A 26,922-nucleotide genomic window follows, 5' to 3' on the forward strand; every position below is an offset into this window, starting at 1 on the left:
GCACTATACTACACACTACTTTAAGTGGCTAACATGTTGTGTTGGCTAATTTTATGTGTCAACTTGAGTAGGCCATGGGGTACCAGTTTGAACATTGTTTCTGGATGTGTCTGTAAGGGTGTTTCAGAATGGGATTAGCATTGGAACTGGTGAACTCAGTAGACTGTCCTTCCCAATGTAGTTGGGCATTATCTAATACATTGAAGGCCTGAATAGGACAAAAGGTAGAGGGAGGAATTCACTCCTTTTTTCTTGCCTCACTGCTTGAGCTAGAATATCTCATCTCATCTTCTTTGCCCTCAGACTGGATTTACATCATAACTCCCCCTGGTTCTCGGGCCTTTGGAGTCAGACGGATTCACACCACTGGCTTTTTTGGGTCTTCAGGTGTTCAGTTTGTAGATGGCATTATCATGGGACTTCTCAGCCTCTAGAACTGCATGAGCCAATTCCACATAATCTCTCTTTCTCCTATTGAAGAACCCTGACTAATACACGTTATTTATTCATTTAATCTTCTCAACTTCCCTGTGAAGTGAAAGTGAGACAGCAATAATATAGGGTGGTCACAGAAGAGCAGAAAATTCCAGGCAGCAGTTTTACATGATTAGCAAAAAGGAAATTGTTGAAATGGCTGCATAAACTAGGGGCTGTTAAGATCCTGAAAAACCAGGGTGTGCGCCAAGCTGGCTAAGACTAACTGGACCCAGCATGGCACTAGATATGACCTAGATTTCACCTAGGACCTCATTAACATATTAAAGCACACATAGACCAGTGCCACGACTGTTCTGGGAACACCTGTATTTGGTGTAAAAGTCGGTGGCACCACAATTCCAAGAAATCTTCACCTTTTTCCAGGAATCTTCAAGAATATTCCCCACCTCTTGGTTATAGAAATCCATAAAGGTAGAAGCCCTAAACTCCACTGAGTCACTCTCTCTTGAGTATGCCCACACTCCCCTTTCTTGAATGTGTACTTTTCTTTTCTTTCTTTTTTTTTTTTTGAGACAGGGTCTCGCTCTGTCACCCAGGCTGAAGTGCAGTGGCACAATCTTGGCTCACTATAACCTCTGCCTCCCGGTTCAAGTGATTCTCCTGCCTCAGCCTCCCAAGTAGCTGGGATTACAGGCCTACGCCACCACGCCCAGCTAATTTTTGTATTTTTAGTAGAGACAGGGTTTTGCCGTGTTGGCCAGGTGGTCTCGAACTCCTGACCTCAAGTGATTGACCCACCTCGGTCTCTCAAAGTGCTGGGATTACAGGCATCGAATGTGTACTTTTCACTTTGCAATAAATCTCGGTACTTTCGCTAGTTTCTGACTTGTCCTCGAATTCCTTCTCATAATGGTATCAAGAGCCTTGACATCAGCTGGAGTTAAGGTCCCACCAGCATTTGGGGACCTCCCACAGCCCACCAGTATCAAAAGTATTATTATCTCCAACTTACACATAAGGATATTGAAGCACAGAGAAGTTAAATAAGTTATCCAAGGTCACATAGGTAGTTAAGAAGCAGAGTCAGAATTTGAACCCAAATAATTGGGTAAGTAATTAAGTAACTGACTCCAAGTTAAAGATTTTCTGTTATTATTGTGGCCTTCTCAAACTATAATGCATTATTTAACTCGCATGTTAAAAGCCACTAACCCCTAGCACACAGCAACACAATCATTTTTTAAAAATTATTTTATTTATGTGTGCATTTTATAAGCAACTGATCAAACTGAAAAATGATGAAGTAAAGGCCTACAGCTCTAAGAATCATTTTTAGGCTGGGCAAGGTGGCTCATGCCTGCAATCCCAGCATTTTGGGAGGCTGAGGCAGGTGGATCACCTGAGGTCAGGAGTTCAAGACCAGCCTGGCTAACATGATGAAACCTTGTCTCTACTAAAAATACAAAAATTAGCCAGGTGTGATGGTGGATGTCTGTAATCCCAGCTACTTAGGAGGCTGAGGCAAGAGAGTTGCTTGAACCTGAGGGGCAGAAGTTGCAGTGAGCTGGGATAGTGCCATTCTACTCCAGCCTGTGTGACAGAGAAAGACTCTGTCTCAAAAAAAAAAAAAAAAAGTCAAGAATCATTTCTATATTCATTAAACTAACATATGTTAATGAAAAAATACTTTTCCTTTCCTAATTTTTTTTTTTTTTTGAGACGGAGTTTCGCTCTTGTTGTCCAGACTGGAGTGCAATGGCGCAATCTCAGCTCACCGCAACCTCCACCTCCTGAGTTCAAGCCATTCTCCTACCTCAGTCTCCAGAGTAGCTGGGATTACAGGCGTGCGCCACCACGCCTGGCTCATTTTGTATTTTTAGTAGAGGTGAGATTTCTCCATATTGGTCAAGCTGGTCTCCCTTTCCTAATTTATAGCAGCATATTTTCTTCCAAAGCCATCATATATATATTTAAACACATTATGGAAACTCACGACATAAAGGATATAAAGAAAGAAAATAATCAGAAATAAGTTAATTCAGATGTACATATTCAGAAAACAATGTTGAGGTTAAAGAAGATGCGACTTAAAAATCAATACAGCGTCCTTTTCGTTCCCAATCTCCATATCGGGTAGGTTCTGGGCCCCTGGGTCCACCTTTTTCTTTGGTCACTGGATTAACATCATCTGGAAATTCTAAGGAAAATGAGATATAAATAAAGCAGTTAATGGAGGCAGGAAAGGGCTTATAGTCAATTTTATTTTATTTATTTATTTATTATTATTTTTTTAAGACAGAGTCTCCCTCTGTCGCCCAGGCTGGATTGCAGTGGCGTGATCTAGGCTCACTGCAACCTCTGCCTTCTGGGTTCAAGTGATTTTTCTGCCTCAGCCTCCTGAGTAGCTGGGATTACAGGCACATGTCACCATGCCCAGCTAATTTTTGTATTTTTAGTAGAGACGGGGTTTCACCATGTTGGCCAGGCTGGTCTCAAACTCCTGACCTCAAGTGTTCTGCACGCCTCGGCCTCCCAAAGTGCTGGGATTACAGGCGTGAGCCACCGAGCCCACCTATGGTCAATTTTAAAGACAGGGTTGCATGATAGGCTAGATCTTAGTAACCTGGTTACCATGCAGTCTTTAAATGAACTGTAAATGTGATTCTTTTTCCTGAGTTTGAGAAGAGAATACAGAGTACAAATTCGTAAGACTTGAAAGGTCTTGAAATAAGACTACTTTGAAGGAATCACTTTGACTTAATGCCACAGTTTTCTGACCAGTAAAATGGGGAGAACAATCATACTTCCCTCACTGTGTTGATAATTAAACAAGGTAATACATGTAAAGGGTTTAGCGTGGTGCCAGGTACATAGGAATGTCAATTAATCTTAGCTAGAGAATTACGGTTCCTCATCATAGGGTTTTGGCTTCAGCAACTGGTTGGCTGGTACTGCGATTTATAATCAATGATAGTAATTATTATTCTTAATACTATGTGTTCATAGTAGGAATCCCCGTCACAAGCCAGGCTCAATTGTCAGCACTTTATGTATGCTAATCCATTTAATCTTCCTAACAATCCTATGGGACAAGAACAATTATTTTTCCAACTTTATAGATGAAGAAAATGAGCCACAAAGGGTTAAGAAAGTTGCTCCAAATCACACAGCTTCTAAGTGATAAAACTGAGTTTGAATTCAGACATCCTGGCTGCAGTCTTGCTCTCAGCCTATACACTGTACTGCTCTGTATATGGAAAAAACAGGAGAAGAATCAACTATTAGAGCCCTAATTCTTTGTTTTGTTTTTTTGAGATGGAGTCTAGCTCTGTTGTCCAGCTGGAGTAGTGGAGTGGTGTGATCTCACCTCACTGCAGTCTCTGCCTCCTGGGTTCAAGCAATTCTCCTGCCTCAGCCTCCTGAGTAGCTGGGACTATAGGCATGCACCACCATGCCTGGCTAATAATTGTACTTTTAGTAGAGATGGTGTTTTACTATGTTGGCCAGGCTGGTCTCAAACTCCTGACCCCAAATGATCCACCCACCTCGGCCTCCCAAAGTACTGGGATTACAGGTGTGAACCACCGCACCTGACCCCTAATTCTTTGTGAGTGTGTGTGTGTGTGTGTGTGATGGAGTTTCACTCTTATTGCCCAGGCTGGAGTGCAATGGCACAATCTCAGCTCACCGCAACCTCTGCCTCCAGGGTTCAAGTGATTCTCCTGCCTCAGCCTCTCAAGTAGGTGAGATTACAGGTGTGCACCACCATGACCAGCTAATTTTTTGTATTTTTAGTAGAGACGGGGGTTTTACTTTGTTGGCCAGGCTGGTCTTGAACTCCTGACCTCAGGTGATCCACCCGCCTCAGCCTCCCCAAGTGCTGGGGTTACAGGCGTGAGCCACTGCGCCCAGCCGCCTGGCCCCTAATTCTTAAACTGTATCTATTTATTTATTTATTGTGGCCACCCTCCCAACACTTCCCATTCCTTCCCAGATTTACATTATCTTCAGCAATTATCACTAATTTCATATATTTTTAAAATGTACTTTGACTATTGTCTGTCTCTCCCACTAAAACATTAAGCCTCATTACGGTATAATTTTTGTGTGTGTTTTATCCATTGCTGTTTCAGTGTTTGGCTCACAGAGGATACTTAATATGTATCATATGAATGAATGAAAAGATTTATTCTTATCCTCATGGCAACCCTGTGGGCAGACAGTTTCATTCATTTATTCCACTATTACTCTGCCAGGCCCTATGCTAGGTAAAGGTAGGGTGAGGGATACCGTAGTGACCATGCAATAGAAGGCCCCTTCCCTCATAGGGCTCACAGAGTACTGAAGTAGGCCAAAACAACAACAACAACAATAAAAGGCAAACAAATACATACAAGAATAACAAACTGGCAAGGCTTGAAAGGGAAAGTGCAAAGTGCCTATCATCTCACTTTCTTTTCATAACGGCATTCTAAGGCAGGTGTTAGGAGGAAACTGAAACCCAGAGTAGAAGCCTCTGAGAGCTCCAGTTCAAACCCAGATCTGCTTTATCCAAACCCCTTGGTTACTTAGGTGTCTCTTACATTCAATCCCTAGAGAAGTCGTTATACTCCTGAGACACAGACCAAGAGGCAACTAGACTTTTGGGGGCATGGGTGTCACATTCCCTCAAGGTGGGTATTCTCTGCTGAGGTTGTCATCGTAGCTACTTACACGTTTAAACCTGTTCCGCTGAAGAAGCACATTGCTTGGACTCTGGGAGAAGGCGTAGGGACCAAGGAAAAACTTCCCCCTTGCCCTCTGAAGGTTTGCCAAAAATCAACTGACAAAAGACAGATTACTAGAAGAAAAGGTATACGGCTTTTACTTTATCCTGCATAGCATGGGGGAACTGCAGGAGAATGATTACCCAAACTATATCTCTTTAGAAAACTAAAGGATCTTCACCAAAATCATAAAGCCCCTCTCTAGGCAAAAGAAAAAGGATACAGAATTTACCCTGAAAAATTTTCTATTTTATTTTTTTATTTTTTTTTTGAGACGGAGTCTCGCTCTGTCGCCCAGGCTGGAGTGCAGTGGCCGGATCTCAGCTCACTGCAAGCTCCGCCTCCCGGGTTCACGCCATTCTCCCGCCTCAGCCTCCCGAGTAGCTGGGACTACAGGCGCCCGCCACCTCGCCCGGCTAGTTTTTTGTATTTTTTTAGTAGAGATGGGGTTTCACCGTGTTAGCCAGGATGGTCTCGATCTCCTGACCTCGTGATCCGCCCGTCTCGGCCTCCCAAAGTGCTGGGATTACAGGCTTGAGCCACCGCGCCCGGCCTGAAAAATTTTCAAATATTCATTTTTATTCTTGTTATATTATGAATACACTGTCCCCCATACTCATCATCATTCTGTTTTCAAAAGAAGTCCTTGCTTTACTGCAATGCAAGTTGGCTTTTTCCTACTCTATGAATTCCCCTGAAGGCCTCTCTAATGGAAGTTCTTCTTTCTCACATATCTCTGTGGCTCACTGGATGTCTTAGTTTGAGCTGCCATAACAAAATACCATAGACTAGGTGGAGTAAATAACAGAAACTTATTTTCTCACAGCTCTGGAGGCTGGTAGGTTGAAATCAGGGTGCCAGCATGGTTGGTTCTCATGAGGGCTTTCTTCCTGGCTTACGGATGGTCACTTCTTGCTGTGTCCTCACGTGGCAGAGAAAGACAGACAGCAAGCTCTCTGGTATCTCTTCTTCTAAGGGCACTATTCCCACCACGAGGAGATTCCCACCAGCTTTATTAAAGTATTGTCTGCTTATAATAACATTCACCCATTTTAAGTACACAGTTCAGTGAGTTTTAACAAATGTTTACAGTCATGTAAATAACACAAAGTGTAAAACATTTCCATCCCTTAAAGAGTTACCCTACTCTCATGATCTAAACCTAATTATCTCCCAAAGGCCCTATCTCCAAATACCATCACGTGGGGGGTCAGAGCTCCAACAGATGAATTTTGGGGGAACATAATTCAGTCCACAGCACTGGGGGAGAAAGAAGAGGTCAAGATGTCCCTGCTCCTCACTGCTATTTCCAGCCTCTCATTCTAACGCCACACCTCTACAGCCTTTCCTTTTTGGAATTCTATACCATTCACTTGTCCAGTGCTTTTCTCCAGTCTTATAATAAACTCAAAGATTCTTCTGTCTTCTCAGATGGGATCAATATCTGGTTCATAGTTTCATCTCCCTCTCCCCATCATCCCTAATATCAACATCCACATTAGTAAATCATCACACATCGAGGCCACAGAGGTCACCAATCTCTTTCCTGATGACTTTCACATCTACTTCTGCTGTCCACTAGACTTTATTACTTTTTGAGTGTGTTCCTTTTCCAAATCCCACGCTCTTTTGAGCGCTCTTCTTTCTGACCACACCTTCGTATCTTTCCATGTCTCTTCTTCCTCACATCTGTTTAACCTAATTTTTGCCCTTATAATAGCCTACCGTTTTCTGAAATTTTTTGTTCTCACCATTACCATCCTGGTTCCTGCTCTCAGTGTCCCATTTTAGAACTAATGCAACAGAAACCCTCTTCCATATTATACTAAGTGAAAGGAACCAGGAACCAAAGACTACATATTGTAGAGTTTCATTTATATAAAATCCTAGAAAAAGCAAAACTACAGTGATAGAGAACAGATCAATGGTTGCTGGGAGGAGGTGGGGAGAGGATGAACTGCCTTGTGCCTCTTTAGGGGACAGAACTATTTTACACTTTGTATGGTTTCCATGGCTGTAAACATTTGTTAAAACTCACTAGCCGGGCGCGGTGGCTCACACCTGTAATCCTAGCACTTTGGGAGGCCGAGGCGGGCAGATCACTAGGTCAGGAGTTTGAGACCAGCCTGGCTAACATGGTGAAACCCCATCTCTACTAAAAATACAAAAATTAACTGGGCGTGGTGGCAGGTGCCTGTAATCCTAGCTACTCAGGAGGCTGAGGCAGGAGACTCGCTTGAACCCGGGAGGCAGAGGTTGCAGTGAGCCGAGATCACACCACTGCACTCCAGCCTGGGCAACATAGCAAGACTCCCCCATCTCAAAAACAAAAACAACAACAAAAACAAAGAAAACCTCACTCAATTGTATATTTAACATGAGTGAATTTTATTATATGCAGACTATATTTAATAAAGCTAATTAAAACAACCTCTATCCAAATACATTTCCTCACTGCCCACTGCATAAAGCCCTTACACTGTAACCTGAGAGTTCAGGCCCTCCCAGATTTGAGCCGAACCTGCGTGTCTAGCTTTATATTTAATTAATCCAAGCCTGTTCAACCCACAGTCCATGGGTTGCATGTGGCCCAGGATGGCTTTGAATGTGGCCCAACACAAATTTGTAAACTTTCTTTCTTTTTTTTTTTGAGACGGAGTCTTGCTCTGTCACCCAGGCTGGAGTGCAGTGGCCGGATCTCAGCTCACTGCAAGCTCCGCCTCCCGGGTTTACGCCATTCTCCTGCCTCAGCCTCCCGAGTAGCTGGGACTACAGGTGCCCGCCACCTCGCCTGGCTAGTTTTTTTGTATATTTTAGTAGAGACGGGGTTTCACCGTGTTAGCCAGGATGGTCTCGATCTCCTGACCTCGTGATCCGCTCGTCTCGGCCTCCCAAAGTACTGGGATTACAGGCTTGAGCCACTGCGCCTGGCCTCGTAAACTTTCTTAAAACGTTGAGTTGTTTTGTGTGATTTTTTTAAATTTTTTATTTATTTTTAATTTTTTTTGTTTGTTTAGCTCATCAGTTATTGTTAGTGCACTTTATGTGTGGTCTAAGACAATTCTTCTTCCAATGCGGCCCAAAGAAGCCAAAAGATTGGATACCCCTGTATTAATCGAATATACATATAATTTATGTTGAAGCCAAAGAAGGCCATTAGCTGTGTCTTGCAAGTGTTAATGTTCTGCAGCCTCTTTCTCTTTGACCATCGCTTTCTCCAGTTATTTTGAAACGTCTCCTCACCACACCTTATCTACTTATAAAAATTTTACTTTTCCAGCTTGGCATGGTGGCTTACACTTGTAACCCCAGCACTTTGGGAGCACCAAGGCAGGTGGATCACCTGAGGTCAGGAGTTCAAGACCAGCCTGACCAACACAGTGAAACCCCTTCTCTACTAAAAATACAAAAATTAGCCAGGCGTGGTGGCAGGAGCCTGTAGTCCCAGCTACTTAGGAGGCTGAGGCAGGAGAATTGCTTGAACCCGGGAGGCGGAGGTTGCAGTGAGCCGAGATCGCACCATTGTCCTCCAGCCTGGGTGACAGAGCGAGACTCCAACTCAAAAAAACAAAAAATTATTTTTCCTTAGACCCCAGCTCAAAAGTTATCTTTTTTGTCGACTTTTCTCTGATCTTTTTGTGTATCTCTCATGTTAGTCACCACATGATGTCCTGTTCATTGTTATTTACATTATCTCATCTTCCTTCCTTATTCATCTTTATATCAAGCAGGGTGCCTAGCTACAAATATTTTCCTTTATGATTTTAATAATGAAATCTACTCTTTTCAAAGAGACAACCTACACAGTTTTCTTAGAATAAAGTACGTACTAGAGGCAGGGAGACAAAACTAGAAGGAAGGAAACAAGGAAGCAGAGAGGTTTGTTAGGAGACCAATGGAGCTAGAGACAGCTTGAATTTGGGCCTTACTGGTAGGAAGAGTAAGAGGGAATAAATTTGAGAGATGTTAAAAGGGTAGAAGCAACAGGTCTTGGTTAGTGATCAGTCACAGGAGACAGGAAGAGGCAGGAGTGAAAGATTATCCCCAGATTTTAGGCTTGGGTGACTTGGTAGATGGGGTGGACTACAAATCCAGAAGGAAGAGGAGGATATGAGGTCAGGTGGGTGGGAGGGCTGAAGGTGAGTTGGAACAATGGATACATCATGACTTCAGTTTTAGACATATTAATTTTGAGACTTCTGGAATATGCAAAGAAAGATATTCAGGAGGCAAATGGAGACAGGAGAGTGATGCTCAGGAAAGAGGTGTGATTGGAGGTAAAAATGTATGAATCACCTTAAAATCATTTTAAGCCGGGCGTGGTAGCTCATGCCTGTAATCTCAGCACTTTGGGAGACTGAGGTGGGAAGATCGTTTGAGCCCAGGAGTTCAAGACCAGCCTGGGCAATGTAGTGAGACTGTCTCTTAAAAAAAAAAAGAAAAGAAAAAAAAAGAAAAATTAGCCAGGTTCGTGCCTGTAGCCCCAGATACAGGAGAGGCTGAGTAGTGAAGACCAGGAGGTTGAGGGTACAGTGAGCTGTGACAGTGCCACTGCACTTCAGCCTGGGTGACAGAGTGAGACTCTGCCTCAATCAATCAAATCATTTTAGTGAAATATGAAATCTCCCTCGGAATGCTTAGGGGGCTAAGAAGAGAGGCCTGGCAAATACCCACATCTAGGTGTTAAGGAGAGGCAGAAGAGCTCAAAAAGGAGCCCAGGAAGAGATTAATGAAGAAATAGGGTGAGAAACTAAAGGCAGCATGCCAGAATGGTGGCTCACACCTGTAATCCCAGCACTTTGGGAGGCTGAGGCAGAAGGACTGCTTGAGCCCAGGAGTTGACACCAGCCTGGGTAACATGGCAAGACCTCATCTCTATAAAAAAAATTTTTTTAATTAGGTGAGCACGGTGGTATGTGCCTGTGGTCTCAGTTACTCAGGAAACTGAGGCAAGAGGATAGTTTGAGCTGGGAAAGTTAAGGCTGCAGTGAGCCATGTGTTCATGCCACTGCACTTTAGCCTGGGCAGCAGAGGAAGACCCTGTCTCAACAAAACAAAACAAAACAAAACAACACACACAGACATACAAACACAAAAAAATGAAACTAAGGAAAGCATAATGGAAATCAAGGCAGGAGATTTCCAGAAGCCATAGTTAACACTGTCAAAGGTTGTGGATTGTTCAAATAAAACAAGGATTGCAGAGCACCTGCTGTATTTGGTGATGTTTGTCAGAAGTTTCTAAGGGATGGTAGGTTCAACATGAACTTGAGTGATACAAGACAGTTGAATGCCTAACATTGTGTCAAACAGATGATTAGCTTTTGAAATGTGCTGGTTTTTGCTTTCTTTTTTTTTTTTATTGTGGTAAAATAAATATAACATAATATTTCTCATTTAACCATTTGTAAGTGTACAATTTGGTAGTATTAAATACATTCACTGCCAGGCGCAGTGGCTCATGCCTGTAATCCCAGCACTTTGGGAGGCTGAGATGGGTTGGTCACTTGAGGTCAGGAGTTCAAGACCAGCCTCGCCAACATGGTAAAATCCCATCTCTACTAAAAACACAACAGTGAGCCACTGTGGTGGCATGCCTGTAATCCCAGCTACTTGGGAGGCTGAGACAGGAGTATTACACAAACCTGGGAGGCGGAGGCTGCAGTGAGCCGAGATTGTGCCATTGCACTCCAGCCTAGGTGAAAGAGCGAGACTCTATCTCAAAAACAAAAACAACAACAAAAATAAATTCACAGGTTGTACAACCATCACCACTATGTATAACTAAAATGTTTTCATCATCCTCACAATGAACTCCGTACCCACTAAACAATGACTTCCCTCTTAGTCCCCGGAGTCCCTGATCACCTCTATTCTACTTTCTGGCTCTACGAATTTGCCTATTCTAGGTACCTTATATAAGCGGAATCATATATTTGCTCTTCTGGGTCCAGCTTATTTCACTAAACATAATTTTTTCAAGGTCCATCCATGTTGCAGCATATATTACAATGTAATTGCTTTTTATGACCAAGTAGTTTTCCACCCTATGTATATGCTACATTTTTTTTTTTTTTTTTTTTTTTTTTTTGAGACGGAGTCTCCCTCTGTCGCCCGGGCTGGAATGCAGTGGCCAGATCTCAGCTCACTGCAAGCTCCGCCTCCCGGGTTTACGCCATTCTCCTGCCTCAGCCTCCCAAGTAGCTGGGACTACAGGCGCCAGCCACCTCGCCCGGCTAGCTTTTTAAAATTTTTTTAGTAGAGACGGGGTTTCACCGTGTTAGCCAGGATGGTCTCGAACTCCTGACCTCGTGATCCTCCCATCTCGGCCTCCCAAAGTGCTGGGATTACAGGCTTGAGCCACCATGCCCGGCCAATATGCTACATTTTGTTTAACCATTCATTTGTTCGTGAACACTGGGTTGTTTCCACCTTTTGGCTACTGTTAATAATACTATGAACATAGTTACAGAGATATCTGTTCAAGTCTCTGCTTTCAATTCCTTTAGATACACACCTAAGAGTGGAATTGCTGGGTCAAACGGTAGTTCTATGTTCAATTTTTTGAGGAATGGCCATACTGTTTTCCACAGCGGCTGCAACGTTTTACATTCCCACCAGAAATGCCTGAGGGTTTCAATTTCTCCACATCCTTCCCAACACTTGTTATTTTCCATTTTTTTCTATTATAACCATCCAGGTGGGTATGAAGTAGTATCTCATAGTTTTGATTTGCATTTCCCTAATGATAATGACGTTGATGCTGAGCATCTTTTCATGTGTTTGTTGGCCATTTGTACATTTCTATACCTTCTCTGGAGAAATGTCTACTCAAGTACTTTGCTATTTTTTATTTTTATTTTTTGTAGATTACTGGAGTTCTACACACATACACATAATATACACATATTATATATTTGTTATTTATCATACCTGATTATCATATAGCAAAACATGTAAGTTGAGACTCAAGTGCTTTGCTATTTTTGACTTTTTGTTGAATTATTGGAGTTCTTTATATATATAATATGCATATATTATATATATAAAGTGGTTATATTTATTATACCTCATTATTCACATAAGATCTTCTTTGATACAAATAATGTAACCTTCTTTGATACAAATAACATCATTTATTTGTATCAAAGAAAGTCTCAACATATATCTTGTTACGTGAATAATGAGGTATAATAAAACAAACACAAGCATCTACCTTTCAGAGTCTTGAAAATCTTTTTTATTAAGAAACCTACATGTGTTGATGGATGGTGATTTTACTCATTGTTGAAATATGCTTTATTACTACAGAATTTAAGCAATAACATATTTCTTTTCTTTCACTCATTTTCTCAATAACTAAAACACTTTCCTTGATACTTCAAAAACTGAGAGGTGCTTTATTATGCTTACTTTCCAGTGGTTCTTTCTCTAAATGGGAATCCTCTGGTGCATCAAAACGACCTTCTGGTAACTTTGGCTTCTTAAGGGACTGTTTGATAAGTTCAGACTTTCCTCCTTGAGAAGAACTTGTTTTCCTCAGAGAATGACACAGAAGGGGTGATCCTAGAAGAGTGAAGATAATAGAAAATTAGGAGCTTTTCATTTATTCCACTTCAAACATTTATAAAATTTTATTTATTTAGTTTTTAGTTCATACATTCACATTTCTCAAAGTTCAAAAAGTACCAAAGGATGTAGAGTGAAAATCCTTCCTTCCTGTCCAGCCATTTCCCTTTCTGGAAGACCACCAGTTTGAAAAGAAGGGCTATGAAATAAATTAGTTAATTGTTATCAATATTGCAGAAACTTATATTAAAACATTAATTCCTATCTGAAGCAATGCCAAAAAACCAGGAGTTCAAATATTAAGAGTAACTTAGTACAAACTTTTCAATGACCATATTTAGTATTCAAATCTCTAAAAGTCAGAAGTGGCTACATTTAAATCCTAATCAAGGTCCTCTTTTTCTGTCAACTAAAATTTTAAGAATACATCAAGTTGGGCATGGTGGCATGCACCTGTAGTCTCAATTACGCTGGAGGCTGAAGACAGAGGATTGCTTGAGCCCAGCAGCTCAATTCTAGTCTGGGTAACACAGTGAGACCATGTCTCTAAAAATACATTGTTTTATGGGGAAAGAAGTCCCTATTTGATAAATGGTGCTGGGATAGTTGGCAGCTATGTGCAGAGCAATGAAACTGAACCCCTATTTGTCACCAAAATTAACTCAAGATGGATTAAAGATTTAAATGTAAGACCTCAAACTGTAAGAATCCTAGAAGAAAACCTAGGAAACACTATTCTGGACATTGGTCTTGGGAAATAATATATGACTAAGTCCTCAAAAGCAACTGCAACAACAGCAGCAACAAAAAATTGACAAATGGGACCTAATTAAACTAAAAAGCTTTTGTAGAGCAAAAGAAACTATCAACAGAGTAAACATACAACCTACAGAATGAGAGAAAATATTTGCAAACTACACATCTGAGAAAAGTCTCATATCCGAAATCTATAAGGAACTTAAACAACTCAACAAGCAAACAACAACCGCACTAAAAAACGGACAACAGACATGAAGAGACACTTCTCAAAAGAAGACATACAAGTGGCCAACAAACATATTTAAAAATGCTCCACATCACGAATTAGTAGATAAATGCAAATTAAAATCATAAGAGACCATGTCACATCAGTCAGAATGGCTGTTACTAAAAAGTTAAAAAACAACAGATGCAGGTGAGGCTGTAGAGAAGAGGGAGTGCGTATATACAGCTAGTGGGAATGTATCTTAGTTCAGCCACTGTGGAAAACAGTTTGGAGATTTCTCAAAGTACTTAAGGCAAAACTATCACTTGACCCAGCAATCCTGTTACTGGGTATATACCCAAAAGAAAACTACTCATTTTTCACACCAAAAAGACACATGCACTTGCATGTTCACTGCAGCACTATTCACAATAGCAAAGACACAGAATCAACCTAGGTGCTCCTCAATGGTGGACTGGATAAAGAAAATGTGGTACATATATACCATGGAATACTATGCAACCATAAAAATAATGAAATCATGTCCTTTGCTGCAACATGGATGCAGCTGGAGGCCATTATCCTAAGCGAACTAATGCAGGAACAGAAAACCAAATATTGCATATTCTTACACATAATTTTCTAATTCTACAGAGTGAAACACTGGATACTCAGGAACATAAGGCAACAATAGAAACTGGGTACTACTGTGGGGGAGGGAAGAAGGGGATGCAAGAGTTGAAAAACTAACTTTTGGGTACTATGCTCATTACCTGTGATGGGATCATTCATATCCCAAATCTCAGCATCACACATAAACCCAGGTAACAAACCTGCACATGTACCCCCTGAATCTAAAATAAAACTTGGGATTTTAAAATGTACTGGGTGTCTGCAATGTGTAAATGAGATCATTTTCTCTCTAGTTTCTAAAGAGAGTTGAACTTTCAGTGCTATGAAAGTTATACAAACTGTCATTGAGAGAATATTCATAAGGGAAAAACCACAGGGAAAAAAGTGATCTCAGTGTTAGGGGTTTTCAGCTTCCTAAAGAAATTGCTTTAGAACCAGACAAATTTGGGTACAAGTTCCAGCTACACCCCTGTGGCAAGAAGAATAATGGCCTCAAAGATAATCAGAATCCAATACCCAGAATCTGTGAACAGGTTTGGTTACATGGTGAAGAATTTTGGTAGCAGACAGAATTAAGGTGGCTAATCAGATGACCTTAAAACAGGGAGATTACCCAGGATTATAGGGTGGGTCAATGTAACCACAAGGGTCCTTTAAAAGGGAAGAGAGGGTTGGAAGACAGACCAGACCCGATGTTGCAGGCTTTAAGATGGAGGAAGGGGACAAGCCAAGGAATGTGGCAGCCTCTAGAAGCTAAAAGAGAGAAGGAAATGGATGCAGCTTCCAGAAGGAACACAGCCCTGCTAACTGCCTGGTTCCAGCTCAGTGCGACCCCTTCCAGACTCCTGACCTCCAAAACTGTAAAACGTGTTAAGCCACTAAATTTGTGGTAATATGTTATAGCAGCAATAGGAAACAAATGCAACCACTTACTAGGTGTTGGATGTTGGTCAAGTTACCCTTTCTGTTTCTTTTCCTCTGAATAGAAAAACCACAGTACCTATCACATGAAATTGCTGAATAAACGGGACAATTTATGCATTTAGTATAGTGATAAAGAGTATTTATTATTTCGATGGAATTATCTGTAAGCCCTTGACAGCATTACATATGTTTTTTCATTACACATATTTTTCTCATATTCTAGTCATCACTACATAACCCAACCTCGTTTAAAGAAACAGACACAAACACATGCATACAAGTGGTTAAGATAAATGAATAGGTGTATGTCTGTGTATGTGTACACACTGAGTAAGTGCATCAATAACTGGAGCCTAACTCTGGGATGCGTAAGTTAATTTGTGTAAGGGTTTCTGGTGAAGAACAGAAAACTGGATCTTAGGGAAAGCAAGGAGTAGTAAAGTGTAAGTTAGAGAAATTGGTCCCTAATATGACCTTGCAGACTTCTGAAAGACTTTATCTGTAGAAAGAGGGTTTACAAGGAAAAGTTGAAAGACTAGTTTTCTCAAGGAACTCTGAGGCCATTGGAAACACAAGCAGAACTATTTTTGTAGTCAGGTAACAGTGTGACAGAACACAGGGGAAGATAATGCCCCTCATTTCTGTACAGTACAACATAAGATGGGACACGGTGCTCCTTGCTACCTACAGACTTTACAGCTTTGAACACAAGTGTGTGCACATCAGCCTGCCAGGGGTGTTGGTAATGAAGCATATACATGTAGCTTTAAAGGCAGACCATAAGAAACAAGGGCGTGTCAGATGAGGAGCTAAGCCCAAGGACTACTCCTGTTAACTCTGCCTATTAAATAGTAGGTGTTGAGCAATAGTAACTGTATTCATATTAGTATTGCATTTTGGCTATCAGGAGACTTCTGACTACCTCGACTCCATGGGAAATAGCTGACAAACTTAAAACAAAAGGCTCTTGTAACAACATCAGGAAATAACAACCATAAAGCCCATGTCTTCTACTTCAAGGGATGGTTTGACTTTATCCAAACCTAGTTAGAATTGTGTTTACATGGACATAACAGACAAGAAGAAAACCTTCTAAAAGAAGAAATAATAAAAGCAAAAGAATGACTCTCGCGCACACACACATACACACACACACACATACACAAAAACAATACACAACCCAAAACTTTTCTCTGGTACTTTGACAAATCAGAAATGCCAAAATTCTACAGTCATAAAATACCTAAAAGGGTAAAACCAAACCAAACCCACCCTAATCAGAGATAGAACCTTTATGAAAGTAAATAATGATAAACTGCAAAGACAGTCCAGTGAGGTAAACACAAAGTGAAACGGCTACACTTTTTGTGTCTTTCTTTTTTGAGACAGCGACAAAAAAATTAGCCACCACACCCAGCTAAGTTTTTGTATTTACAGTAGAGACGGAGTTTCACCATGTTGACCAAGCTGGTCTTTTTTTTTTTTTTTTCAGAGTCTCACTTTGTCTCCCAGGCGGCTGGAGTACAGTGGCATGATCTCAGCTCATTGCAACCTCTGTTTCCAGGGTTCAAGGGATTCTTGTGCCTCAGCCTCCCGAGTAGATGGGATTACAGGCACCCACCAATACACCAAGCTAATTTTTGTATTTTTAGTGGAGATGGGGTTTCGCCATGTTGGCCAGACTGGTATCAAACTCCTGACCTCAAGTGATCCGCTTGCTTTGGTCTCCTAAAGTACTGGGATTACAGGCGTGAGCCATGGTGCCTAGCCTTCTTGTGTCTCTCTTGCCTAGAGCTTGGGATATAGAGCTTTCATGACAGCAGGGAGATGACAGTTTATTTTTATTTTTTTATTTTATTTTTTTTTGAGACGGAGTCTCGCTCTGTCCCCCAGGCTGGAGTGCAGTGGCCGGATCTCAGCTCACTGCAAGCTCCGCCTCCCAGGTTCACGCCATTCTCCTGCCTCAGCCTCCCAAGTAGCTGGGACTACAGGCGCCCGCCACCTCGCCCGGCTAGTTTTTTGTATTTTTTAGTAGAGACGGGGTTTCACCGGGTTAGCCAGGATGGTCTCGATCTCCTGACCTCGTGATCCGCCCGTCTCGGCCTCCCAAAGTGCTGGGATTACAGGCTTGAGCCACTGCGCCCGGCCTGAGATGACAGTCTCTTAAACCCAAGCAAACAGAAAGCGTATTAGAGGCCAGGACTCAGGGAGGCTCACAGACTGAGAAAAGAAAGTGAACCAGAAGATTTGTGCTGTTTTTTGAAACAGGGTCTTGCTCTGTTGCCCAGTCTTGAGTGTAGTGGCGCAATTATGGCTCATGGTAGCCTTGATCTCCTGGGCTCAGCCTCAGCCTGCCTCAGCCTTCTCAGTAGCTGGGACTACAGCGACGCATCACCACGCCCAGCTAATTTTATTTTTTGTAGAGATGGGGGTCTCACCATGTTGCCCAGGCTGGTCTTGAACTCCCGAACTCAAGCGATCCTCTTGCCTCCCAAAGTGCTGGGATTACGCGTATGAGCCACCGCACGCAGTTGAAAGATTTAAAACATAGATTAAAAACCACCTGGGGGATTTTGTTAAAATGCAGATTCTGAGTAGTTCTAGGTGGGACTTGTGATTCTTGCATTTTAACAAGCTCCCAGGTGATGATTATGATGCTATTCCAAATAGCAAGGAACTAGAAGACAGTTAAGGAAGGAAAAGTGTCTACTTTAACCTTGGTTCTGAGTGAAGATGTGAAAAAAAGAAGCCCCTCTGAAATTTTGAAGCCACTGGCTGACCCACACCTGTGTTTAGACTTAACTACACACTAGCTGCATCTTCCAAAAATCCCTATGCATCTTTTTTTTTTTTTTTCTGAGATGGAGTCTTTTTCTGTCACCCAGGCTGGAGTGCAGTGGTATGCCCTCAGCTCACTGCAACCTCCGCCTCCCGGGTTCAAGTGATTCTCCTACCTCAGCCTCCTGAGTAGCTGGGATTATAGATGTGTGCCACCACGCCCAGCTAATTTTTGTATTTTTAGTAGAGACAGGGTTTCACCATATAGGCCAGCCTGGTTTCGAACTCCTGACCTCAGGTGATCCACCCACCTTGGCCTCCCAATGTGCCGGGAGTACAGGCGTAAGCCACCGCACCTGGCCAAAATTTTTTAATGTATTATTTTATATTCTGAATCCTGTATACAAAATCTTTATTGTCCCACTGTTCTATTATACATTGATTCTACTGACTTGTTTGTGATGGCTTTGTTTCCTTGAATGTTTTTCTGGGATTCTCTCTGTAAGAATTCCATGAGACATATGTGGACAGTTATTTTTCTTGCAGATGCAAATCTGTGCCCACCAGCCTAATCATTTTTCATTGTCTCTTTTTGCTTATTTTTGGCGTTGCAAAAAAAATGGCTTTTTTTTAGGCCAGGCACAGTGGCTCATGCCTGTAATTCCAGCACTTTGGGAGGCTGATGCAGGCACATTACTTGAGGTAAGGAGTTCCAGACCAGCCTAGCCAACAAGGTGAAACCCCATCTCTACTAAAAATACAAAAAATTAGCTAGGCGTGGTGGCTGGCGCCTGTAATCCCAGTTACTTGGGAGGCTGAGGCAAGACAATCGCTTGAACCAGGGGGGCAGAGGTTGCAGTGAGTGAGATCACGCCACCGCACTACAGCCCGGGCGACAGAGCAAGACTCTGTATCAAAAAAGAAAAAAGAAAAGAAAAAGAAAGAGAAAAAAGAAAAAAGAAAAATGATTAGGCCAAAAAAAAAAAGAAAGAAAGAAAAGAAAAACATGGAAATTCAGAAATAACAAATCTAAAACTCAATAAAAAGGCCAAATAGCTGGCCGGGCATTGTGGCTCACACCTGTAATCCTAGCAATTTGGGAGGCAGAGGCGGGTGGATCACCTGAGGTCAGAGGTTCAAGACCAGCCTGGCCAATCTGGTGAAACTGTATCTCTACTTGAAATACAAAAATTAGCTGGGTGTGGTGGCGGGTGCCTGCAATCCCAGCTATGCGGGAGGCTGAGGCAGGAGAATCACTTGAACCCAGGAGGCAGAGTTTGCAGTGAGCCAAGAATGCGTCACTGCACTCCAGCTTGGGCGACAGAGTGAGATTCTGCCTCGAAAAAAAAAAAAAAGAAAAGAAGAAAAGAAAGAAAAAGGCCAAATAACAGAATAAATACAACTGCAAAGAGAATTTATGATCTAGAATAAAGTTTCAAAGAAATTATACAGGAAAAAGCACAGAGACAAATAAATAAAAATAATGAAAGATTAGCTGGGCATGACTGCATGACAGTGGTGTCTATAGTCTTAGCTACTCGGCAGGAGGCTGAGGTGGGAGTACGGCTTGTGTTCTGGATATCAAGGGTGTAATGAGCTACGACTGCTCCACTGCTCTCTATCCTGGGTGACAGGGCAAGGCTCTATCTCTCAGAAAAAAGAAAAGTGTTCCCAGAAGTAAAGTGGGAAATAAGAATAGAGAGAAAATGCTTTTATATACAGACTATACAAAAGATTAGTAGCATATGCTTTACAGGTTTATCAAAATCAAATCCCACCCAACATACACATAGCTGTGCATGCATGTGCACACACACACAGACCCAAGAGTCTGAATAGCGGAATGTAATTATATCAGTAATTATAATAAGGGTAAAGAGACTATCAGTGCAAAACAACAACAAAAACACCCAATACAAACAAACTGGAAACCAGCCATATGCTGTTTATGTGAGACGCACCATTTGCATGTTAAAAAAAAAAAAAAAAAACAGCTGGGCGCGGTGGCTCACGCCTGCAATCCCAGCACTTTGGGTGGCCGAGGTGGGCGGATCACGAGGTCAGGAGATCGAGACCATCCTGCCTAACACAGTGAAACCCCGAGTCTACTAAAAACACAAAAAATTAGCCGGGCGGTGGTGGGCGCCTATAGTCCCAGCTACTCAGGAGGCTGAGGCAGGAGAATGCCGTGAACCCGGGAGGCGGAGCTTGCAGTGAGCCAAGATCTCGCCATTGCACTCCAGCCTAGGCGACAAAGCGAGAGACTCTGTCTCAAAACAAAACAAAGCAAAACAAAACAAAAACCACGGAAAATGGAAAAATAAGATAACAAGAAAAAAATGAATAAAAGATAACATAATTTACAATGTAAAAATAATTTTCAATATATTCTTCATTTTTAAATTGATAAATATTACATACATTTATGGTGTACAGCATGTTCTGAAATATGTATATATTGTGAAATAGCTAAATCAAGCTAACATATACTTTAACTCACATACCTATCAATTATTTGTGATGAGAAAATTTAAAATCTACTCTCAACAATTTTGAAGTATACATTGATATTAACTATAGTCACCATGTTGTACAATAAATATCCTTTGCATAACTTACAACAAAGAAGATCAACAATAAACAAAGGTTGGTACTCTGAAAAGACTGAAAGTGTTCCAGCCTGGCCAGCATGGTGAAACCTCGTCTCTACTAAAAACACAAAAATCAGCCAGACGTGGTAGTGCACACCTGTAATCCCAGCTAGGAGGCTGAGGCAGGAGAACTGTTAGAACCCGGGAGGTAGAGGTTGTGGTTAAGCAAGATCACACCACTACGCTCCAGCCTGGGCGACAGAGCAAGACTCTGTCTCAAAAACAAAAACAAAAAGACCAAAAAAAAGACTAAAAGTGTTGTAAAGCCTTTGGTAAGGTTACTAAAAAAAAACAAGGCAAAATAAATAATATGAGAAAAAGAGAGCACATAATTATATGGAGAGCAGAAAATTTTGAAAAAATACCAGAAACTTTATGCCTATACATTGAAACAACACAAAATGAAAACCTTTCCAGAAAAAGTTAACTTACCAAAACCGACTTAAGAGAGGAAACCTGACAAATACAGCAATAACCATTGTAGAAGTTAAACAAGTAATTTAGTCTTCCCTCGAAGAGAAGAGCAGGTCTAGACAGTTTTGCAGGTGAGTTGCAACAAACCCTCAAGGAATAGATAATTCCAATCTGAAACAAAATCTAACAAAGACGGGAAAAGGGTAAGTAGAATCCTCAATACATTGTATGAGGCTAGAATAATCTTTTTTTTTTTTTTTGAGACGGAGTCTCGCTCTGTTGGTTGGAGTGCATTGGCCTGATCTCGGCTCACTGCAACCTCCGCCTCCCGGGTTCACACCATTCTCCTGCCTCAGTCTCTCGAGCAGCTGGGACCACAGGCGCCCGCCACCATGCCTGGCTACTTTTTTGTGTGTGTGTATTTTTAGTAGACACCGGGTTTCATCATCTTAGGCAGGATGGTCTCGATCTCCTGACCTCATGATCCGCCCGCCTTGGCCTTCCAAAGTGCTGGGATTACAGGCGTGAGCCACCGTGCCCGGCCTTAGAATAACCTTAATATTAAAACCAGGGAAAGCTGGGCACGGTGGCTCACGTCTGTAATGCCAGCACTTTGGGAGGCCAAGGCCGGCGTATCACGAGGTCAGAAGCTCGAGATCAGCCTGGCCAAGATATGGTGAAACCTCGTCTCTACCAAAAATACAAAAATTAGCTGGGTGTGGTGGCATGCGCCTGTAATCCCAGCTACTTGGGAGGCTGAGGCAGAAGAATCACTTGAACCCAGGAGGCAGGGGTTTCAGTGTATAAGAGAAGAAAATTACAGGCCAATTTCTAAAAAAAAATATAAACAGAACAAATACATTATATTAAAAAATATAATCACTATAATCCTTTGGAATATTTTCTAGGAATGCAAGTGATTCACTATTAGAAAAATCTGTAACTTATCACCTCAACAGATTAAAGCAGAAAATGATAAACGCCTCAGTAAGATGAAGAAAAATCCATTCAGTAAACTTCAAGATTTACTCATCATTAAAAAACAAATACATAAACAAAAACAAAACAAAATCCCAAAACTCTATACAGAAAGGGACTTCCTTAACCTGAAAAGGGTATAACTGTAGCTACTACCACATCTTTTTTTTCATGTTCCATGAAATTTTACTTCACAAAGGCTTGGACTCTGAAGACCCACAGTTACGGATCACTAAATCCAGTAAGTAAATGTAAATCCAAAATAAAGAGTTCTAACAAAAAAATAAGAAGGTGATTGTTTTGTTTAAAATAACAGAGTTATTTGGGAGATAGCTAGAACTGTTCCCTGAGGATTCATTTATAAAACATGCCTTAAGAGTTATTAGGAGATGGTGACTTAAAAAAAAAAAAAAAGTAGCAGTTTTATCTAAATGACTGCAATATCACACCTTAATGATAAAATACAAATGCATTCCCTTTATAATCATAAATAAGATAAGTATGCTTGCTGTCATCACTTCTAGTCAACATGGTGCTGGAAATCTGAGCAAGGAAAGAAAAACAAAAGAAAAAGATATAAGGATTAGACAGGGAGGGCAGGGGGCATGGTGGCTCACGCCTGTAATCCCAGCACTTTGAGAGGCTGAGGCGGGTGGATCACTTGGCTAACATGGCAAAACCCCATCTCTATAAAAAATATAAAAATTAGCCAGGCATGGTGGTGCACACCAGTAATCCCAGTTACTCAGGAGGCTGAGGCAGGAGAATCACTCGATCCCGGGAGGTGGAGGTTGCAGTGAGCAGAGACTGCGCCACTGCACTCCAGCCTGGGTGACAGAGCAAGACCCCTTCTCAAAAAAAAGGATTAGACAGGGAGACACTAGACCGTCACCATTTGCAGATGATATGAATGTCTACGCAGCAAAGTCCCCCAAATCTGCAAAGTAAATTACTTAAATTAATAAAGTAATTTAGATACAAGATCATTAAGCATCAGGTTTCTATACATAAACAGTCAGAAAATAATAAGATTTATTACAAAGTTATGGTTATAGTTATCAAGTTATATATATCAAGTTATATATATATCAAATATATAGTTATCAAGACAGTATCAGCACAGGAATAGACAAATAGGTCAATGGGACTGAAAAAAGAGCCAATAAATAAACGTATGCATATGTGTATAAGTAAACTTGATTTATGATGGCTGACATTATATCATTAAGGGAAAGGTCCTATAAATACATGAATCTGGGACAAGTGTTTGACATGAAAAAAATGAAAAATGGTTTCCTGCCTCACACCATACACAAAAATCAATTCCTGGTAGAATAAAGGCTTAAATGTGAAAAGCAAAACTACAAACTTTTAAGAAGAAAATATAGGAGACTATGTCTATGACTTTAGAGTACAAAAGGGTTTCTTAGACAAGACCATAAGTTAGTAACAATAAACAAAAGGATCAAGACAAAATTTTACAGATAAAATTATAAACGTTTATTAAAAGATACCTTTTATATCGAAGCTGCATGATTGTATATGCAGACTCATTATTCTATTCTGCCTAGTAGTGACAGAAACAAACCACAAATTGAGATATTTGACACCTACATAACTAAAAAAGGTTTAGCATACAAATACTTGTAAAGAATATAAACAAGAATCTGTTAAGAAAAAAGGCCAGGTGTGGTGGCTCATGCCTGTAATCCCAGCACTTTGGTAGGCCAAGGTGGGTAGATCACCTGTGGTCATGGCAAAACCCTGTCTCTATCAAAAATACAAAAAATTAGTTGGGTGTGGTGGCGGGCGCCTGTAATACCAGCTACTTGGGAGGCTGAGGCAGGAGAATCGTTTGAACTCAGGAAGCAGATGTTGCAGTGAGCTGAAATCTTGCCATTGCACTCCAGCCTGGGCAACAAGGGCGAAACTCCGTCTCACAAAAAAAAAAAAAGAAAAGAGAAAAAGGTGTTTCACAAAAAGTTGATATTTGAAAAGATGTTTTACTTCTTTAATCAGAGAAAAGCAAAATCACAATGAGGTGTCATTTAATCACCCTGTAGGCAGCCAAAAATAAAAAACTTAGACAAAATTAAGTTTTGGCAAGTTTGTGGAACAACATGAACTCTAATACACTGCTGGTAGAAGTGAAAATTGCTATAGAATCAGAAAATGCCGTTACACCTTGGCATCATATTGTAAAATTGAAAAGACCTACACCATACTCCAGGAATTCCACTCCTTCCACTAATGCACAAGTAAGGTACACAAGAATGTGTAGCAGCCAATCCTGGTGTTTCTAGAATTACTCAAATGTCCTTTGAGAAGGGCATTGGAAAATGTATCATAGGTTCACACAGTTGAATGAATAACTACAACCTCATACATCAATGTGGATCAATCACAAAACACAGCGTTAGCTGAAAAAAAAAAATCAACAATATGAAACCATTTCTACGAAGATTTAAAACACCATTGCGCAGGTGTATCAGGAAGCAGCACAGAGAGACCTCCTTGGCAATGGAGGCTATTTCTAAAATTGGGGGATGAGTTCATAGATGATGGTTGTGCTTTATAGCTTACATGTGTGCTACATACATATATATATGTGTGTGTGTGTGTATATATGTATGGAATACTTCATAATTGTTTAAAACTAGTTAAAGGGAGATGTTGAATGAACCCTACACAATTTTAACTTTATTACCTTGAGGTTTGGATAATGTGGGACTTTCACTTTCTGTATTACTCATTTCTGGACTATTTAAAACTTATACAATGATGTAAAATGTTTGTATTTGGGGAAAATGATTGCACAAAGGAAAACAAATTGCATAGAAATCCGGAGCCATTTATTATGAGGGCAATAATTATTGTTTTCAACTTACATAACATCTCCTGGTGTCACAAGTTAAAATTGTGTTTTGCATAGTCTGGGCTGCTAACTGAATCATCTTGAGAAATATTTCCAACCACAATGGGTTTAAAAATGTTGGTTTTACTGAAAGCATGAATGCTTTTTCTGTACGAACAATTCCTGGCTTCATCTAATTTACGTTATACTTATTTGCCTTTGGCTCACTTCTGCACTTTTCCCCGTTTTTAAAAGATAAACTGTAAACTGCCACAAATCCTGGACCAGGCGCGCGGATTCCTGTAAATAATGATGTAAATAAATAAGTAAATCAGTGACTCCCATTCCCAAAGGGTCTTCTTTTCCATTTTTCTCAGGGGCATCAAAGTGCGGTGTGCCCTGCGAGCTCCCACAGGAAAGACCCGGAACGTCTGTGGTCCTGCTGGGCCACGGCGTGCCCGGCAGGAAGCAGACGTCCGGGCGGGGGGAAGGGCCTTAGCGATCTTCTCGCTCTAGTCCCACCCGAGAGACCCGAGGCGCTGCAAGGACCTGCCCAGGCCACGGGGTGGGCGTCTGGGCGGGAGAAGCTGGGCAGCGCTTGGCGTCACCTAACGTCCGGGACACATGCGGCTTCCTCCGCTGGAGGCTCCTCTCTCCGCGCCTGGGCCTTCAGGACCCCTCCCGCGACCTTGGCCCCGAGGCCAGGTGCTTACTTGCCACTCTCCACGCCGTGGCCGAGACCCGGCTAAGCAACCCGGGAAGCCTTGATACAGTCATGGCGCCGACTCCCTGAGCCTCCGCGCAGGCGCAAAGCAGTAGGGGGAGGAGCAGGCGGCAGGATCCGGAGCCTTCCTGCGGAGGGCGGGCCCTCCGTGGCCGGGCCCTCCGTGGCCGGCTTTAGAAAAGGAGTCATTCCTAGGCTCTTTCACCAAGAAGGACTCAAGCTACCTTGAACCCCGTGTTAAAACGCCAAATCCTTGCTAAAGTTAGAAGAGGGAATAATTACGTTCATGCCTGTCAGTCTAAGCCGAAAGGTCCCGTGGAAGATCCCTTTTATAGTTTACAAAGATTGAGCGCCTTTTACTCTCTCACTCATGTAAAATGCTTCTTTTACCTAATTCTCCCTGTTTTGTGTTTTAAATCTTTGTTCAGTCAGCTCCTAGTTCGGCCATTCTGGCCGACTAACCAGATGACATGAAAGGCGACATTTTTGAATGAGGTGCAGAGCAAGAGAAGGCTCTCCATCCGGGCCAGGATCCAGTGCAAGGAGCTCTGCCACTTGACCCTTACATCCTAACAGCTCTAACAGTGTTGAGTGGGATGTGGCAGACCTGGATGCTTTGTGCAACTCGTGGAAATCTTTACAGAATCGTAGTGAAGGCCCCCAGAATTCTGGAATTGTGTCTTTTCTTTTTTTAAAAAAGTTTCTGGCTAGCTATTGGGCCTTGGTAGTGTCTGACCATGTGACATCAAGTGGCTATGCGATCGAAGTTTCGCATCATGAACTGAGAATTATCTGATTCTCCTAGATAAGGAGATCCTTTCACGAAGAGAAAGTGGGCTGGGCATGGTGGCTCACTCCTGTAATCCGATCACTTTTGGAGGCCTAGGCGGGTGCATTACCTGAGGTCAGAAGTTCGAGACCAGTCTGGCCAACAAGGCAAAACCCCTTCTCTACTAAAAATACAAAAATTAACAGGGCGTGGTGGCGCATGCTTGTAATCCCACCTACTCGGGAGGCTGAGGTAGAAGAATCGCTTGAACCCGGAAGGCGGAGATTGCGGTGAGCAGAGAATGTGCCACTGCACTCCAGTCCTGCACGCCAGCCCTGGAGACAGCAAGACTCCCATCTCAAAAAAACAAAAAGAAAAGAGAGAGAAAGTGAGATATACAGAACTGGGCCAGAGTCAAAACCGAAACAGTTTTCATTTGTAGGGAGCTCACAGTCCTAAG

At 41.8% G+C, this 26,922-nt stretch overlaps 1 protein-coding gene across 1 annotated transcript; it reads right to left on the reverse strand.

Annotated features, from left to right (window-relative positions):
* Positions 1-1,674: 1,674 nt before the first annotated feature.
* Positions 1,675-25,768, reverse strand: SDHAF4 (succinate dehydrogenase complex assembly factor 4). Its single transcript, XM_023195159.1, has 3 exons — positions 25,683-25,768; positions 12,618-12,770; positions 1,675-2,635 (listed from the first exon to the last, which is right to left on the reverse strand). Exons 1-3 carry the CDS (start codon positions 25,744-25,746, stop codon positions 2,526-2,528), a joined length of 327 nt encoding a protein of 108 aa, XP_023050927.1. The 5' UTR covers positions 25,747-25,768; the 3' UTR covers positions 1,675-2,525.
* Positions 25,769-26,922: the final 1,154 nt, after the last annotated feature.

Source organism: Piliocolobus tephrosceles, chromosome 5, assembly GCF_002776525.5.
Source record: "Piliocolobus tephrosceles isolate RC106 chromosome 5, ASM277652v3, whole genome shotgun sequence".
NCBI classification, from domain to species: domain Eukaryota; kingdom Metazoa; phylum Chordata; class Mammalia; order Primates; family Cercopithecidae; genus Piliocolobus; species Piliocolobus tephrosceles.